General features: G+C 40.7%; 1 protein-coding gene across 4 annotated transcripts in view; it reads left to right on the forward strand.

Annotated features, from left to right (window-relative positions):
* atp8a1 (ATPase phospholipid transporting 8A1) overlaps positions 1-19,456 on the forward strand; it is a 114,231-nt gene that overhangs the window by 41,099 nt on the left and 53,676 nt on the right. For 2 of the 4 annotated variants that reach the window (XM_069669195.1, XM_069669197.1), the window contains 6 exons: positions 1,818-1,945; positions 3,896-3,973; positions 4,093-4,181; positions 8,255-8,299; positions 11,240-11,312; positions 17,112-17,217. In XM_069669195.1, the coding sequence (XP_069525296.1) occupies positions 1,818-1,945; positions 3,896-3,973; positions 4,093-4,181; positions 8,255-8,299; positions 11,240-11,312; positions 17,112-17,217 (519 nt within the window). The remainder of the gene's footprint in view (positions 1-1,817; positions 1,946-3,895; positions 3,974-4,092; positions 4,182-8,254; positions 8,300-11,239; positions 11,313-17,111; positions 17,218-19,456) is intronic. The other 2 variants (XM_069669196.1, XM_069669198.1) reach the window with 1 other exon arrangement.

A 19,456-nucleotide genomic window follows, 5' to 3' on the forward strand; every position in this document is an offset into this window, starting at 1 on the left:
ACTAAGCCTATACAACTTAAAAGACTTAATATGCGACATTTTACACATGAATGTGTCCGAAATCAAGTATGTCCTATGTAAATATATCCTCGAAGGACGAAGGACATAGACGGGACGGCGCCGCTTTCCCGTTTCATGCAAGTTCAAGGACGATAGCTAACTTATTTTAATATTACGCTTGCTTAGTGTTCTGTAGCGTTATCATATCAGTCATTCTGTGTAATTAACCATGCTAGCGGGGTGCTGTAGCAACATGCATTGTAAGCTAAAGTATGCTAACGTTAGCTTGCAGCAGTACAATGCTGGCTGCGGTAGATGTCGGTACAGCTCGAGCTGTAACATGCATTCTGCCTCGATGAGCTTGACCAGTTTCTATTGTTTGATTGCTGCTACATAGTAGAACATAACACTTAGAAATGTCTCAGAAACGGTACAGCAGAATAAGGCGGGCAGAAAAAATAGCAGGTTGTAGGTTGAGGGAGGTGTGGCCAAACAGAGCGTTTGTTTTAGTTTCATGCTGGTGCTCAAGTGCGACATCTACTGGACATAAAAGTCGCATATTAAGCCTTTAAGCTTCTGCACATTGAAAGCAAAAACGAATGATTTGTTTTGCATTCATGCGACCTGCAACTGTACATTCATTAAATTTGTGTTGACTCTCTTTTGGTAAAGAGCCGATGTCTTAACTGGCAGCATGGGGCGTCTGCGTTCACCATAATGTTTGAGGAGTTGTAGTTTTCTCCCACATTCAGACACTCAGAATGATGAAAACAGTTTACAGTTTGCGACGACGTGCTTTGAATTCATCTCGAGAAATATTTTATTTTCTTGAAGATTAAAGAGAGGACATCAGGTGACCTTTTGCACTTGTGTGACTTCTGCATGGCCTGGTTTGATTTTAATTGTTTTAACGACTCTCTACTGATCCAACACAATATCACTCTCTCATCTGACAGCAGAAATTTCGCATAACATCACTTAACAAGCCGGCTACTAGAAACGAGTGAAATGAGGTGATGTAGTGATCATCATTAACATCCAACGTTCTCGCTGGCATAATCCACCCCCTCTTTTCCACTCCTTGTTGGTTGAGAATGTGCTATGGACTGAATTCTCCCTCCTTTGTCTTGAGAGCATCTGATACGTTTGTCTTCCTCCCCACTTCTGAAAAAAAAAAGTACTCCCTCCTTTCTGTGTTGTTGTACCAGTAGCAGTAGCTTCCATTCTGCCACTTTCTTTGTGCCATCCAGTTTTTTGTTTTGCAATCGTTCTGTCATGGGGGAAGGGCTGTCCCTCTCAACCGCAATGCTAAGCTCAAGGCTTGGGTTGAGGAAGGTAACATTTGCACCTCCTGCAAGCTGAGGAAAGGTAAATCACATCCCTCCTGTTTTCATGTTTGGTGTCAGTGGGGTTACATGTTGAGCATTGCCAATTGTTTGGGGCTTTTGGGGGGCCAGCATCATTTTGCATAGTGCTTTGTGGAACTCATTGCCTGGATCATGCTGGATGCCAAGGCTGCTGCTGTGACACTAATGACATTTGAGATACTTCAGTCCCTGTTCGCTACTTGAATCTTTGGGACAATAAATTGGACTGTTAATCGGTTGAGTCGTAAGAAGATGAGGTTGGGTGGAAGAAATGGTTCATTCCAGCTAATGCACGACGTTAGCCCAAAACATTTTCTGGATTGGGATAATGTCGGTCATTGACTGGAAGTAGCTTTGGGCATTTTCATTTGACCAACTAATATTTCTGAACCATCACTGACAAGTCTTCTGTGTATCACCTTTCTTTGTCCAAAACTCGTACCCTGATAGATGGCGGGGCGGCAAACTTTGGCCTCAACTTCCTCACCTTCATCATCCTGTTCAACAACCTGATCCCCATCAGTCTCCTGGTCACGCTGGAGGTCATCAAGTTCATCCAAGCCTTTTTCATCAACTGGGTGAGTTATAATACAGTCTGCAAATAATCTCAACAAAACTTTAAAGAGGGGGTATATACATTTTAAGACATATATATATATAATGTTACAATGTTGGATGTCCAGACTAAACCTACAAATCTGTAGGTAAAAGTATGTTGGAGTAATCCCCAGGCTTTTCAGCTCAGTCTGCAGGCTGCTGTGAACGCCAGGATTCACACAGTTTTTTTTTGTGACGTCACAAAGTGCAGCCTCAGCAGGCTTCGGAGACCTGGCCAGGCAGAAGAAAGTGGGCTTGTAGGGATGGGGTTTCTTAAAGGGACAGAGCTGACTGAGTGGTTTCTCACTGTTTTACACCCTGAAGCTTTACTGTTTCGATTTACTCTCAGTGCTCAGAGGAAGATTGTTTCCAAATCAGTAGACAGTCCTTTTCTTTTTTTGGTGGCAAAAAGACGACCGTTAGATTTAACAGCTAGCTTATGAATGTAATGAACTGGTAGAGACCAAAACAGAGCTGAAAGGAGACAAATGTTGATGCATGCTGGATGTGTTTGCTGAAACATGTTGCCATATCACCTTTATAAAGTGGTACTACTTCATTTAAAGGGGTGGGCAGTTAATGGAAATGTATTTCCAATTATTGTTTTGGCTTCCAACGATTGTGGAATCAATTTAATGGTAATATAAATAAGTTTATATACACCGTTGCACCACATGAAGCAGATCATCACAGCTGAACAGACAATCGTACACAGGAGAATTGGTTGAGAATGTATCATTTCTATGTAAAAACGTTTTTGTTTTATTCTGCCTCTAAAGTTTATTACATATCGGCTGCCTTACAGTGAGTCGGTGAAATTTCCTCTCAAAAATTGAATGAAGTCTCTAAGATCCCGTATCCGGTTCCAACTCTGCTAAGCCTCATCTAATTTACCCGTGCTGCTCTCGACCACTAAAATGATATCAGGTTTCCTGTTTACCTTCTTTCTGAGTCTGTGAATGCAGCATCTCATCCAGGCTGTGGCATGTCAAAGCTGCTGTGAGGAACCTTTGGTTTGTGTTGATTTTGGCGCCCCCTGTGGACAAAGCCGTACCTCTTTATCTCTTCAACAGTCATATGTATCACTCACTTTACATTTTTTGGAAAACGTAATTAAAAAAAATATTAATTACTACATATGTATGTAAAAATAACTGCATAGAAATAATCTTGTTGCTGATGGTCTGGTTTTCTTTTGTAGGTCATATAGAGTAATGTGAATTAATTTGTCTGTTTCATAACCAGCGAAAAACTCCTCACAGGAGCTTTAAGTTGAGCTCAAGCCAAGATTGGGAGTGAAAAAAAATCATAATCTCAACTTTGACTGAAATTATTTGTGATTGTTGTTTTGCCATAAAAGCTCCTAATGTCTTATTTACAGCTTTTTGCACTGCCCGCAAATGTCCCAAAAATTTATTACTACAGGGTTCCGAATGAGACGTTAAATAGAGTACAAAAAATGAACAGTATCATGAACAGAATGTTACTCAGAAAAGACATCTCGTACTGAAACTGTAAAGACCACAACAAAGTAAAAATACATCTAAAATATCTGATACAGCTCCAAGAATACTGTGCTCTTATATTCTCAGCAACTAGGTCAACCCCACCAACTATCTCAGCTGAGGAATCGTACTGTTTCTTTTGCCCGAAGTTATTCTGAGCTCCTTTATTCATTAAATTTTAAATGAAAATCCTAGCGAGGAATTTTTAGCAACATTCAGGGCAGTTCTCAGTTGGCCTGTCTTCTCGCAGCCCCAGTTGGTTCAGCATTTTCTTGAGGGGGAGAAAAGAGCGAGAGTATTGAGAATGGCCTGACAGACATAAAGTGCTTTCTGTTTTCATATACAACTCTGATGTAAAGTTTAATTTGATGAAAACTTTTGTGTCTTTAGTGAATTAAACTTTATATTTTTTGTGGTTTGTTTTAGGACACTGATATGCTCTATGAGCCCACTAACACACCTGCCATGGCTCGCACCTCCAACCTGAATGAAGAATTAGGCCAGGTAAACTGTTAACATAATACTTTATCTTATACTAACACTTACTGTAGAACAATATCTCCTTTAGAATAGAAATATACACTCATAAACTAAGTGTTATTCCGTCTCTTGCACCCATACAGGTGAAGTACATTTTCTCTGACAAGACGGGGACGCTGACCTGCAACGTGATGCAGTTCAAGAAGTGCACTGTCGCTGGTGTGGCTTACGGGTACGTTCTGTCTCCTCACCTTTTTTAAAATGTTCCCTGCTCCCCCCCCCCCTATTGCACCCTCTGCCGTTGCCTCCCCCTCCACCATCATTAAATGCCGAGTGTGCATCGCAGTACATCTGGCGTTTCTCTCTCCTCCCTCGCCTTCTCATTAGCAGCTGCATCACTGCTCCTCTCAACATAAACTATAAATAAAAGGCGGCCAGACATTTGCGAGCTAAGACACTTCACCCTCTCCTTCGCAGGCCTCAGTCTGTTGTTTGTCATGTTGGAGGTCTTTGTGAGAAACTGGCGTTATATTTACGGTACAGAGCTCGACAATGTCCTCACACCAGTTAAAAACAAGGAAACAGATTCAGCCAAATTTCACAGTCCACATGTTTGTCTTTCTCTCTCCGCTGCACTGACTTTAAAGCGTTTTCTGTTGCATTTGTATTCCATTAAATCAGCCCTTAATGTTTTTCCCTCTGAATGTACTCTCTTTTATTTGAGTGCACAGATAATTAGCCTCACTGGATGCAAAACAAGTGGGAGAGCAGAGCATCTTCGCAGAACCAAAGCAAGTGCAGGCGTGACAGTACATGATTAATCCCATTAGGATTCAATTAAAAGCATGATTGATGAAGTGCAGGCTGAAGGACAAAAGAGAGTGTTTTATCTGGAGTGCTCTGTACCAAAGCTCTCATTATGCTGTGATTGCTTCACCAGTGAGGACACAGACAACTTGTCATTGTTGATCTCGTGTCAAGAACAAAAAGTACACATGGATGATGTGAAATCTCCGAGATCATTACAGATGTTCTTTTGTTTAACGATTGCCGCTGATTATTATTGTCATTTTTGGCATTCAGCTATTTTGAGTTTAAAAATAACTTTTCCTTGTGTTGCCTTTTTTTAATGTTTCTATAATTGGGTCAATCCTGCTGGTCTTCAGGGAAACACGGTCCTCCCTGCAAAGATCCAAACTAGGCAGCAGTCTCCCTCTCTCTCTCTCTCCTTCATCACAAGTAGAGATGTTTTCCTTTGATTCTCTGAAACAAGGACTCCCTCTTATGCAACTGATAAATATGGATGAGTGTTTCATATCAGAAGAGAAAAAGGGCAGCTTCTAATGAGGCGAGGCTGTTTTGATGATGCCATCATTGGGGTTGTTCCTCTTCTTCTTCTTCTTCTGGGCTCCCAAAATAAGAGTTGTGAGGGTGAGATTCAAAAACTGTTTCCAGTGCAGGTCATTGTTCTGTACTTATAATCTATCTACACAGTAACAGTGTTAACTGTAACATTAATGAAAGGCTGTGCTGTAAATAAGTAATACATTTATTATGACTTGGATAACTCCTCCTTCATATATACAATCAGTTTGTTTTCATTTGGCTAAACAAAAAATGGAAGTTAGTGTTGATAATCTGACAATAATGTCATACAGTACAGTTGGGTGTTTATTGAACTGTAATCTTTCCAAATACCAAACACTCACTATGTTGAGTTTCTAATACAAAACTTGTACCGTCAGTATTTTAAAGGACAAAATTATTGAAACAGTGCTCTTCAAAATATATAATCTGTTCCGTTCTTTTTTACATTATATAAGCAGTTTATATGACATATAGTTATTGATACAAACACATAATGATTTCATTAGTGTTGCAGCTACTCCACAGTGATATAGCAATGTCCTCTTGGGATGCACTGCTCAAACTTTTTCTGACTCAATGCCCATACTGATATCTGGGCTTTGAGTGGTATCTAATTCTGAGTACCGATCCGATTCCACTGTCTTATTAAAACACTATCTGTCAAACTGTGAGACTTTCATTCTTTCATGTACAAGGCAACATCAGGCTTGACTTAAACAGCGATTTCCTTACTTTGTAAAACAAAATGTAATAAAGTTATCATATTACTTATTTGTAATAATTAAAATTGTGCGCCACTAACTTGGTAAAAAAAAAAAATCTTCAAAATTAACATTTACAACTGCAGTAAAAGTTCATCTTTTAATTACAGATAACAATATGCTCAACATTTAAATGTTGTATTTCGTACAATTTAAAGGACGTGGTACATCCACAAAGACGTAAACATAGAACTGAACCAATATCGGAGCGATATCAGATATCACTATGAGATTTGTGCATCCCTTCTATGTTAGACGTGTGATTCGATTACATCCAGTTCTCTGCTTCCTGAAGGTTAATTGTGAAATATGGATTAGATTAGTATTTTGATGTATTTTGTATGTTTAAACCTTATATTTAAATGAATAAACACGTCTTTACTTCTTACTTCTTTTTTAAAAATAATTTTAATTCACTTTGTACACCGAGACAGATTTCGGTGTCTTTGTCTCTGCTTCAGGGAGGGGTTGTGTATTCTTGGCAAAAAGTAAAATACTGGAGTAAAATAAATAAAATCCGTATTTAAATTAAAATGAATGAACATGCCGATGCATAGCACTTACTCCGTGGCGTGACTTGTAATTTGGTGCCGGCACACACACAAAGCCCCCCTGACACTGCCGCTCGCATGTGTTCCTCACCACAAATTAAGTGCTGCTGTAATTAATAAAGCCAACCCCAAGGGAGTAGACATTAATTAATTCCACTGGATTGGCGTCCAAATCTCAAGGAGGGAGACTGTTTAGGTTAGAGAGGCTCCCGCAATCCTCCTGAGTGGTATGAGTTCGGGGTAGAGGGACAAACATATTTCTCAGTGACAAAAATTTAAAACAGGTTTCCTTTTGTGTCAGCGACTTGTCATCACAAAGTGTAAACTAGTACATACAGTTGTCTCATACTGTGCATTAGCCTGTACACAGACAGATTGGTTTGTTCTTAATGCATTTAACCACAATGATGCTTTACTGAAGAGTAAACAGGCTCAAAGCATGAATCAAACTGTGGCTGGATCAAATGAAGACTCTTAATGTTCAGTGGAGCACATCGTCTGGTCGGCTCCTCTCCTTACTGTTAACAAAACCCTGCACAGCGGTTAGTCTGCCAGAGCAGAGACGTCAACATAATTTGCTGCCTCATTTTAGAGCAGGGTGCTTTCTGACCACAGTTAGTGTCTTAGGTTGTTGTTTTCATCACTACATTCATTGGTGGCCATGAAACACACAAAACATACTCACATACACATTGTAGCTGTAGTTTCAATTTGTACTTTTCAATTTAAAATTAGTTTAGTCCTTTTTTAGTGTTTTTGTGTGCTTTTTATTTTCTTGTTTGCCTTAAAATATGCACAAACACACAAAAAAAATGCTAATGACTTTCACTGACCACATTCCAGATTTTACTACCGTAGGTATACTTGATGTTTCCATTGGTTGCACAGCAATGTGTGATTGCAAAAAAACCCAAGATGGCAACAGTAAATATGCCAAACTTGCAGCTTCAGAACAATAGACGTCACTGTAGTTATGTTCCTTCATTTAGACTGTTAAGGCCCAGGCTGTAAATCACGAGGCGCACCGCACTGCCTTTTCTGTTGAAGCTTACAGTTAAAAAAAGAGCTTGTTTTTTTTGTTTTTTTACTGTTGTTACGGCAACCACCGAATCATTAGCTGTCATTAACCTTACCGTTATTTTGTAAACTGACAGAAGGCCTGCCTCTCCTTTCATCTGAATGGACAATGAGAAAAAACGGCAATGACGTCGGGCGCCTTTTCTGCTTTGAGATGAAGTTTTTTCAACTCAAGGTTTTTCAGAGAGTTTCCTCAAAAATGCGAGCCGCACAGAGCGGAAAAAAGCATCCCTCTCATTGAAAACAAGAAAACCCCCAGCTGCTAAAATGCTCTCTGGCTGATCGGGACCTTATGTGTCCCCTCTTCCTAGTCTCTGTGCTAAGATAAGCTGACTATCTGCTGGTATGCAGACATGACAATAGTGTCAAGTAAAACAAAAAGAGGGCCCTGCGATATTCACTGCTACCAACCTAACCCCAACACCTCTGCTACCTAACCCATCATACACTAACACCTGCCAAATCACAAATAAACCCATATTTAATCCAAACACAGAAGAACATGTTAACAATAGTCTTTGTGAACAAGATGATTTTCTTTCCAACAGTCACGTCCCTGAGGCTGAGGAGGGTAGTTTTGCAGAGGACGACCGGTAAGATGGCTGGTTGTGAAATGGTCGTTATTTTCGCCCTTGGCTTCTGTGATGTATCAGTGCTGCCTTGCCTTGTGGAAATCGTGACTTTGAACACAATACCTCAATGTATGTTTGTTGTTTTTTTCCCTCTTTGTGCATTCAGTACCCCTGGGACGTGTCTGTATGTGACTGTGGCTCTTGATTAATTGTATATATCTGTGGATGTGGAAGAAAGGCCTTGAACAAGTGTTCTTATACATGCTGCCAGTGCTGTATTAGATTTATTATTGAGTCCTAAGTGGTTACGTGTTGTTGCTTTCTAACAGGCACATCCAGCAGGTTTTAGACCCAGCCTTCCAGCATTCACTGTTTGTTGTGTGGAGGATGAAGCCGTGCAGCACTGTCTCCTTTTCCCCAGTTAACATCAAACTAACTTGTGTTATGGAAGCTGCACTCCCACTACTTCTCTCTCTGTCTATCCCTCTCATACACACACACACACACACACTAACAGAGTCCTAGTTCTGAGATCCATCTGCCACAGTGTTGAGATCTGCAGTAACAGCATGGGCGTGTCTTATCTATTTTGCATGGGGGATTGGGGCCTGTTTGTTAATGCCTATTAAGCCAAAAATGTTGCTGCTTTAAATGAACTTGTCAGCTTCCATGAAAGCATGTCTCTTCTTGCTGCTTTTTTGTCACCGACACAACTGAATTAGAGGCCTTATTTATGCACAAAATAGCTGAGAGATACATGAATACAAGTGAAAATGATCATGTGTTTTTTTGCTTGATGACAGAAAAATCTCAGTCCCCTGAAAAAGTCAGATACAAATTTATCAGGACAGCATGCTGTGTCACAGGTTTGATCTGGTACTCGTCCCCTGGCTATTGACTGTGAACAGCCAGCACTCTTGTTCCCATAGTGACAGGACCTCTGAGTGCTGGCAGATAATCAATAACTGCCCGTTCTTCCACACCCGGCCCCCGTGCCTCAGAAATTTCATCAAGACAATTGTCACCGGCGAAATGTGCTCCTGCCTGCCGCTGCAGAGAAAGGCTCAGGGCTTCCGTCCTTTACGAGGGTTACAAACAGTAATAATGACTCCAAGGATTTTCTGTCAAAAACACTGCAGTGTGTTCAGTCTGTGTTGCAGAATTTGTACGTTTTTATTGAACATTTGAATTTATACAGCTTTTAAAATGTATAAATGCTTAGATACATACACGAAGAACCTCAGCAATCAGAGCAACAAAACTTATTTTAAGTATAACATATGAAGTGTTTTATTTTAAATATCTGCCCCTGTTTGTTATGCATATGGAATATTTCTGCAGAATCTGTCTCCCTATTTCTCCCTGAGACATTTTAATAAAGCCTGCAACTGTGATAAAGTATCTAACCTCCAGTGCGTCTACCTTGGTGCAACACCATATCGACTCCAGCCCTGCTGTTTAATTGCATTGCTGTGTTCTTTACGATATTTCCTTCCTCTAAAACCTCCATCTCCAGCGGAGTAGATGGAAGTATTACTGGCCGGCTGGCCGCTCAGCTCTCGGGGATCTGAAAAGTGTATCCTGTGGGATTAAAAAGACTTATGGTTGCTAATGGCAGCCTCACTAACATTTCTATCAAGCTCCAGTGCCACAGACAAAGCTGCTGTCGGCCTGATCTATAGGACTCTTTATCACAGAATCATGAATCGATTCCTGCTGGACAGCCAGCGAGCGGCGGGTAGCTACATACAAAATCACTGCCTGAAGCCATTGAAAAAAACCTCCTTTCAACAATGAATCCGAAATCTTGTTTTCCTGGTCAGCATGATTTCTGTCATCCCTTTTTTCTTCTGCTTTATTCCTAATGGACTGCAAGATATTGAATAACTTTGCATCTTGCCAGTATATAATTATTTCTGGTATGAGTATGAGAGACTAATTGTATTCCCAGTCATTTATTTAGGTTTGGCTTTGATTAGCGTGTGAGAAATATGGTCTTTTGTTGCTGCCAGAAATGCAGCCCGCCTGCTGTGTCGCTGTAAGCAGTTCATCTCGCATTGTTTAATTTCTAAAGCAAAGGGGATAATCATTTATTATTAATGGAAGGGACTGAAGTGAATATAATATATGAAGGGGAAAATAAATGAACGAGTGTGGATTCTCTGTACATTGTGGTATCATAATGTGCCATTCAGGACATCACTTTCTCAAAGGATGATCCTCCTCTGCCAGCATGGACAGAATCTCAAACACTGTCACACTGTACATCACATTACTGAAGCCCAGGGGACCTGCATTTAAATTCTGCCTGCACTGCAGTTGATACTTTCTCAGCAACTGTCAATACTGTTGGCCTCAGCACTGGCTTTTTGCACTACCAGACTCGGTTCTGTTTTAGGTGCCAGTCCTAGCGCACATTAGTTTTATATTGGGCTGAAATGTTTAACATTGACTGATTCCGACCTCTTAAATGTTACAATTGTATGTTTTTTTTCAGGTCTTATATGACACTAAGATAAATATGTTTTGGTCTTCTGTTGGTCGGAGAAACTAACAATTTGAATATGTCACATACTTCTCGAAAGAAAATGGCCGACCAATCGACAGGGAGTATAATAATTGGTTTTAACTTGAGGTTGTGGCAAGAGCACTAATTCAAACAAGCCTGCAGGCTGCACAGTGTGATGGGGAATCACAGTGTAAATGATGAAGGCTTCCTATTTCCTGTTGGTGCATAAGAAACACTTTTGTGCTGCTTATTATAATATTAGGAAAACTCCCATACAAAGTTGTGAATGTAGAATCGCTTCTTTTTCAGAGAATGCTCTGATCAAATAAATGCTTAAATGTCCTGTATTAGTCTTTTTTCCTGTTACAACAACGTGTCGTAGTCGGCCTGACAGTAGTGCTCTCAGTATTCCTGTATTCTGTCCTTCTGACTGTTTCGTCTCTTCTTTCCAGGCACAGCACAGAGTCATCAGAGGAGGCTGGATTTAATGACCCGAGCTTACTGGAAAACCTACAAAGTAATCATGTAAGTAAAGTCAGTCTTGCCACATGACGGAAGCTGTTTAGGGCAAATTTAAGAGGGATTCTTAATCTAATTGTGTGTGGCTGTATGAAGTCTTACCATTTTAAAGGGGCCTTTTATATTGTGTTCTCATATTGTACATGGGTTTCACATTTTGGGTGTTTATTGTTCACAGTGAAAAAGTGAAAACTGTTTAATTCTGTGTTTTTCCAGAATTACATTTTTAAAAAGGTCGCCTCTGAAACGGGCCGTTCAGAACAGCTGCAGGTTTCTACGTAGGACCTTGCTTTTGCTGAAATCGACCAATCGTCATTCACCTCAGGCTGCCTTCTTGCTCTAGCTTGTAGTCAAGTCAAGATTTCAACTTACCATTCCGATACCTCCTGGCGATTCTGGCTCGTACATATAAGGCCAAATAACCGATCCTAGAGCAGCCATATTTTCTACAACTTTGGAGTGACAGTGCAGTGTGGCCACTCCTCCGCACGCGTGGGGGAGGGGCTACGCGGTCACTCTAAATACTGTCAGCCAATCGTGGCTAAGGTCTGACCTTTGAATGGCAAAACGGCTTGTTCGTTTCAGGAGGAAGGAGAGGCTCCGAAAAATAATTAAATTAAAATATGTATACAGTTTTTAAAACAAAACCAACGTGATTCAAAAACACATTAGCATAATAGGAAATTGATTGCATAGCTAAAATATTTCCCCCTTAAGTGGAATTAAGCAGTTCCGTGGACTCATCTGGCATGTTTAACGGCATGCATCATGTTTCCTGGACACATTGTCTGGATCAAGGCATCATATTTTGACAGACAATTGACGTAATGATCTTTAATATCAGTTTGATTGAAACCTGTTGGGGCGTTAATTACTGTTTCTATTCACGGGCAGGCAAACAACTTAATTAGCTTATTATGACAGGAGGAAGACATGCTTATTTGCTTATCCACTGCGGGAAACTTCACTGCTGTACACTGATTAAATTAGTGTGTACTTGAATATGAAGACCATCCAAACTGACATAAATATATATACTTGAATATGCAATATAAGAGAGACCAGTAAGGGCCACTTGTAGTAATGAAATGGGTGAAACCGGTGATTGATTGGCTGTTTGAGTCACTCAGCTGCAGAGCAGCATGGGGGAGGCAGAATGTCACATCTAATTACATACAGTATCACCGCCCAGGGAAAGTAGTTCTCCCACCGTGAAGTTTGCTTTGTTATGACAGCAGAATCTCTGCACACATTTAGTTTGTCTTGGATCTGCTTTAGTTTCATATTGATAGCCCTGCGCCCACTGCTAATTATAGAGCCCAACCAACCGCTGTGTACAAACCACAGTCCCTCTAAATCTCTGCTAATGATCCTGCGTACTGTTAATCTATTGTGTTGGAGTTCTACTAATGCTGCATTGATGGTTGATGTCTTAATCTTATAGCAGTTTTGGGAGTCGTACTTTTTTCCTTCTGATGTGTTTTTATTTTTTAAGCTAAGTTAACTCCGGTGGTAATACCTTTGCAGGCATAATTAGACATTTATTTACGTCTGTCCTGTAAGTATGAAGCTAGAGCCAGCAGCGGGTTAGCTTAGCTTAGCACAAAGACTGGAAACAGAGAATAAGGATAGTCTGATGCTTCCAAAGGTAACACAATGCTCTTTCCAGCATGTCTAAAGGTCACCTATTAACACGTTTTTGTACAAAACTGAATGTGTACAAAAAGACTTGCTGTGGCTTAGTGAGGGATCATTTTCTGACTTCACCTTGGTCTGACACAATGACTCAATGACAATGATATATAGAAGTCAGATGCATCTCCATCTGCTCTCATTGTACGAAATTGAAGCCAGAGTTGTGCAGTAGAGATCGGCGGCTGTAGCCACTTCCGCTAACCAAAACACACACTTAACTTACTGAAAAAAGCAGCTTTTTTTGCGCATGTCGTCATCTTTAACAGCAGAACAGCTTCTTGTGTTGGTCTGAAGCAGACGTTCACAGATATGGAAACTTCACTGACCGTAGTCATTCCTCCTCTACTCTGCTTATACGGAACAGATCGGCTGCAGGAGCCATATTGGTCAACAGAGCTGTCAATCATCCTTTTTACAGCAACAAATAACTAATGAAAACTAAACTTGTCAGAAAAATGAACTCTTGGACTTAAATCAGCATGATAAGAACTAACTATAATTACAAAAACCATGTTTGAAAATAATGTATTTGACGTGTATTTGATTTTATAGTTTGACTCATGTCCCATCTGTTAACATGGAGGAGGCGGACTTTATGAGCTATACTGCAGCCAGTCAGCAGGGGGCGCTCAAATGTTTTGGCTTCGCTCTTAAGCCGCTTTCCCACTGGTCGAAAAACCCACTAACACCCAGCTTTTTTGCTTTTTCTGCAACACCTCATCTCGGATACAAATTCTGCCTGTCTCTGTCCGAGACAGAAAAAGACCTAAAGACCTAACCACCGTAACTTCTTCACTGTTTACTAACCCTGTCTCTGGCACGTTTGTGACGTAAGACGGTGACGCAGCAGAAAAGAGACCGACAGGAGGGAAAGAGACAATTGGCATCTATAAGCATGTCTTCTCTGGTCTGAAAAACCTGCGTCAATGTGCTAATTTCAGTGGGAGAGGGGTATTAGGGAGCTGTCATGTCCATCTTTTTATAGAGTCTATAGTCTGACACGGTAACTTCCTGGGGTCTTAGCAGGCTATTTTACTGTGGTGATAAGACTCCAGGAAGTAGCTGCATGAGACTGAGAAATAATTTCACCATAGCATCTTCCTGTAAAACCATGTGTTGTTTTTGTAGCATCAGTTTTGTAAAGATGAAACAAATATGCCTGTGTGCTAGGATAGCTGTTTCCCCGTTTCCTTGTGCCAAGCTAAGCTAACTAGCTGCCGATTGAGCTTCATACTTAATCTACATAAATCTACAAGGGAAACATTAAGCTTGTTGTCATTTCCAACTGTCAACATGTTAATTCACACACTTTTAGGAACCCATCAAAGCTTCTCTCTCACATGTATGACACACGGCTGCAAAATGAAACGATACATTTCATGAACACCTCGTGTTCTCACAGTTCAAGCCCTTTGTCATCATCGCCATCGTGTTGCTTCGTACTTAAACATTACTCATCCTGATCATTTACAGTATATTTGAGCATGGCTGCAGGCGGTTTGTAGGAGTAGTGTTGATACAGTGTTCAGGGGGACGGCAGACTAGAGGAGAGGGGAATTAATAGTGCTGACAAAAATAAAAATCCCCTCTGGTGCTTTTCATGTTCTCTTGAGTCACTGGACACGTTCTCCGCCTGCAGAGTTTCAGCATCCTTCGTGGGTGTTTGTTTACTCGCTGGCTCGTTCAGGCTCTCTGCTTCATTTTCTTTTGACCCTTCAACTCTGTCCACACTGACCACGTCTGAAGTGATGAGTGTCCGTCACTGCCACCCTGACACAGATTGCCCAGGAGTCTGTGTGGGTGATAGCTAGCAGCACGGTATTAGCTGTCACATCTAATTGTGCCGAGCACTCCCTGCCTAGGTTACTACCTCCCTGGTCAGCAGACACACGTTTGTACTTCTTTGCCTGGGAAGACTCTAAGGGACATAATTGCACTGAGCTCATAACCCTAACTAAAGCTAGAAGAGGCAATTTATTAAGAAGCATTTTTGCCACATTTAACCGATAGCATTCAGGACATTAAACGCTCCCAGGGGTAAAAGGGAAGTCTTCAAACTGCTTCTTATGTTTGAGATCCAACGATATTTCTTTCATTAAATTAAGTTAACTGTAACTTTAACCCTCAGAATAAGTTTAAACCTTCAATCTGCCTTGAACAGATGAGTACCCGACAAAAATAATTTCTCTCATTTTCCATCTTGTTACTCACACAGATAGTAATACAACAGCACGCACACACAAAAGGACACACTGGCATGTCCTTCAGAGGATACCTGTCAACCCAGACCGGATTAGCATGCTGCTGGGAGGCCGAGGGGCTCTCACAGCCACCTGGACTGTAATAGACTCTGTGTACTTTCATTTACTCGAGGCCCTTTGATTTGCCCTCCCTTCCCTTCCCTTCTCTTTCCTTCCCTTCCCCCTTCATTCATTTGCTCCTTTGTTCCCTGTTGGAGATCTCTCATCATAGTTGCCATGGCCAACAGAAAGAGCATGTTTGACAACACTGTATGTACACAGCTTGTTGTTTGAAAGGGGAAAGCAGATGTTTCTGAGTAATCAGCCCTGATCAATGCACTGCATGACATATATTCTTACTTCTTATAAAAAGCCTCGTTGCGGTTTTCAGGTTAGGATAGTTTTTTTTTTGATGGCAACCAACAGCAGCTCGATTATGTCGTATCGTAGCTTGTAACTCTGCCCCGCTGACTAGAAGCTGGTTGTCCTGCAGGCTCAGACAGGACCCCCAGGACATGCCTGTCCGAGTCACCCCCTACGCTAGTTAGTCATATCCCCTCATTTTGCTCCTCATTTTCCCCCTCATTAATGTAAAAAGCCCTCAGTATATAGGTTAGGATGTTTTTCTTTAACTGGGCAAGTGTACATTACATGCACATGCATGAGTGAATGTCTGTCTGTAGTCGGTTCTGTGGGATCCTACTGTTACCAGCAGTCATGACCCTGACGGGTTAAAACTAGATTCACATGTGATTCAGACACTGTGAATGATAACATTTACATTCATTTGGACTGGAATTACTTTTTCATAACTTTTCATACCTTTTTAAAATAAAGTGAAAATAAAAGGTTTTCATTGAATTATCAACTAATTGAAAGATAATTAAAGGCCTAATAAGTTTTATATCAATATTTTTTAAAAGTGGTAATCTTGAAGATTTCAGTTTCGCTCTCTTTGGTAGCACCTATGGTGATAAACTATAATTGTTGGAGCAAACTTCTCAGATATCCAGACAGTGCTGCATGTGTGACGTCCACGGTTGGCTCCGGTTGTATCTCTTGATTTTCCTCGCTGACGGTCGCTTTCCTTTTTAGACTGTTTGCTTCATCTGAGCGTCGAATTTGTTTATTTTCCTTTGGATTTTCACTTATTTTTGAAGTTGTATCTGTAGTCATCGATCTTTTCTTTGTTTGTTCAGCCATAGTAGATTACTGTTTACTCGCAACACCTGCAGAGACCGGAAAAGCAGCCGCTTAGCTCCGCCTACCCTCTCTGGCAGACCAACCACTGCTGGGTGATGGAAAACGCGTCACTAACTGGGCGCTGCTTGTGATTTTTTCCACCAAAGTCACACCAGACACCCAGTCTGTAATACTAGAAAATGCAAAGGCTTTCATCGGTTGGCCATAGGCTCAATCACCATTGTGTTACCTCATTTGGCGAGAGATACTGATAGTGACTTAACACACATTTATTTAAATTAAAATCTTCAAGATTACATCTTTAATGTGTGAATTGTAGCTAACGTTCATCTGGTGCCACAAAAAGATTTACAATAAATGCTTAATCTTACTTTTCATTGGGACATACAGTAAACCAATGTTTGAATAGCAGTCGTCTGTAAACATGCTGCACACTCAACACATTTTGACAGTGGTAGCAGGCTGTGAATCATCTGTGTGACACATGCACGTCAGCTGTGAGTCATGCAGGTCGATCAGAGCCTGTCAACCAGCGGTGCCCGTCCTGTCATCGCTCTCTCCTCCTACAGTAACATCAAGGTCTTTCTAGTTGTTTTGTTTCCGTTTTGTTGTGACATGTTTTGTTAAAGAACATTCAAAGTCAAAGTGCCCTCTCCTCTTCCTGTAGCCCACAGCTGCTGTCATCCAGGAGTTCATGACCATGATGGCCATCTGTCACACTGCAGTCCCTGAGCGCACAGACGGAAACATCACCTACCAGGCAGCCTCTCCAGGTAGATCACACCTTTATCTACAAAGCCTCTGGATAAACAGTATGCTGCCCTATATTATTCCACTGTGTGGTGCTCGGCATGCATTATAATTTGAGAAAGTTATTATTGCTCAGACTTTTGTCTAGGTTCCAGGGGGCTCAACAACAAACAAACAAACAAAATAAAATAAGGGTTGAAATCATGTTCACCTTCTAGATTCTCAGGGTTTTTATCACAATTTTTTTGGATTCATCAGCCAATTAAATTTGGATTTCTAGTTTTGGAAGCACATATTAAAACTTACAAATGTACACTTTTAAGTCTGGTATAGTGCACATTCTCCACATGTGCTTATATGTTCAGTCAGATTAGATTGGAACAACCCAACCTGCAGCACCTAGGAAGGTAAATTGTGGCACCAGTCATGACCAGGAGATTTATAAATGATCCATTCTGCAATTTTAAAACTTGACATAATCATAAAAGCTGTAATCTCTGTAGGCAGGGACGTGTATTTTAGGGATGGCACGTGATGTGGTTTCCATTTGTAGTACAATTCTATTCCGATAATATTGACCAATCACGTATCAGCAGGCTGCGGCGTATGCTAGAAAAACAGTCCGTGTCCAGAGCAAAAGCAGGCGGAACGTAACGCGGCATAATGACCTCCCGGCTCCCATCAGCGTCATCTGACAACGATTTAGCTTCTTTTTAATCTCTATAAACAGACATCTGCATGCTAACAGCTAACAATCTGCTCTAGATCTAAAATTCTGCTTTAGATCTAAAAAGATGCGGTGTCATGAAAGCCATTCAGCATTCAAATTTGCAGACTTCCTCGAATGCATCAAAAATGATCGACCACCTTCCGATCAACAAACGCGCATTTTAAAAGTAGTTTTCTTCTCCTCTTGAGCACAAACCTGACAAAGGTTCATTCTGACTTTTTACTAATCTGCATCATGATGTTGAAATTTCGGTAAGACCCGTTAATTAGTCAATCACAAGAAAAACGGTTTCTTTTTCTGTAAACAATGCAGCACGCAGAAAAGGAAGTCTTGACTGAAAGTCGTTTATCGCTAACCGCTGGCTACACGCCCGGCATGTTCACCTTTGTCCCCAGAGGCTTTATCTTCGTCAGACTATAGCCAATGGGATCCGAGATTGTAAAAGCTGAAATTGAAAATTGCTATCAATTGAGTAGAGATAAAAAATTGTTTTTTTTATTATTGGACAAATTTAAGCACAACAATGAGATTGATCTACCATCACTGCTCACAACTGCTGAGTGTGATCTAGTGTAGTATTCATCTTAGTATTTACAAAAAAAAAAACATGCATTAATATGAGAAAGACTGTTAATTTTGCAGGCTTAAAGAATGCGCTCAAACGCACCCTCAAAAAACAATCAAGACAACAACACAGAACTCCTTTAGGTTACAGAAGTATGAAAATTGCTGAATCCATTCTATGCGTTTGCATATAAATAATGGTCATTGACATATGTATCTAGAAAATTCCAAAATTGCTGCAGCTTTTTCTTTTCTGATGCTGTAAGTTGAAGTGAAACTGCAGGTTTAAGAAAAGCAGCTCAGGGTGAAACTGTCTGGACCTGCTTCCAGGTGCTTTCCTTCCATGCTGCTGTGTCCTTCATTTTTTTTTTTGCTTTTAGTGGGATATTTAATTTTCCATCTAGTGACCTCTTTGTCTTACCAAATGGAAAACATGGCTACAGCCTCCAGGTAGCAGTATTTCATAAAGACATTTATATAATCAGCGGTGCAGAAGCGGGCCAGGAATCATGTTAGAAACTAAAATGTCCTGTTCGGAGGATGCATGGTGAATGTCAGGTCTGATTCTTTCAGCCTCTTTTTGATCTCATCAGTCTATCACATTACACTGCAGTGATCAGACACATGCCAATCAAGAAAACATGCACTTACACATAATTATCCACAAAATCATCTCCATCATGTATGGGTTAAAATTAACGACTAAGACTCATATTTTTCCTTTGTATTTAAAAAAAATGGCTGCTGTTAAAGGCATTTGCACACTGGCTTCACCAGCCAGTGGTTGCCCCTAGCAGCACTATGGTAATTCCTGAAAATCCTAATGAACTCTGAAAATGTCACTACCCTTACAGGCACAAATCAGCGGTCCAAATGTAAACAAAGAAAGAGCTCTCATGGGAGGAATTAAAAACATAGAATATAAAGCTTCTGTTATTGCCTATTTGATTGACAGGCAGTGATTGACA

This window comes from Semicossyphus pulcher, unplaced genomic scaffold (assembly GCF_022749685.1).
Source record: "Semicossyphus pulcher isolate SPU_LCO1_2020_fin unplaced genomic scaffold, fSemPul1.0.p SCAF_2, whole genome shotgun sequence".
Taxonomy (NCBI): domain Eukaryota; kingdom Metazoa; phylum Chordata; class Actinopteri; order Labriformes; family Labridae; genus Semicossyphus; species Semicossyphus pulcher.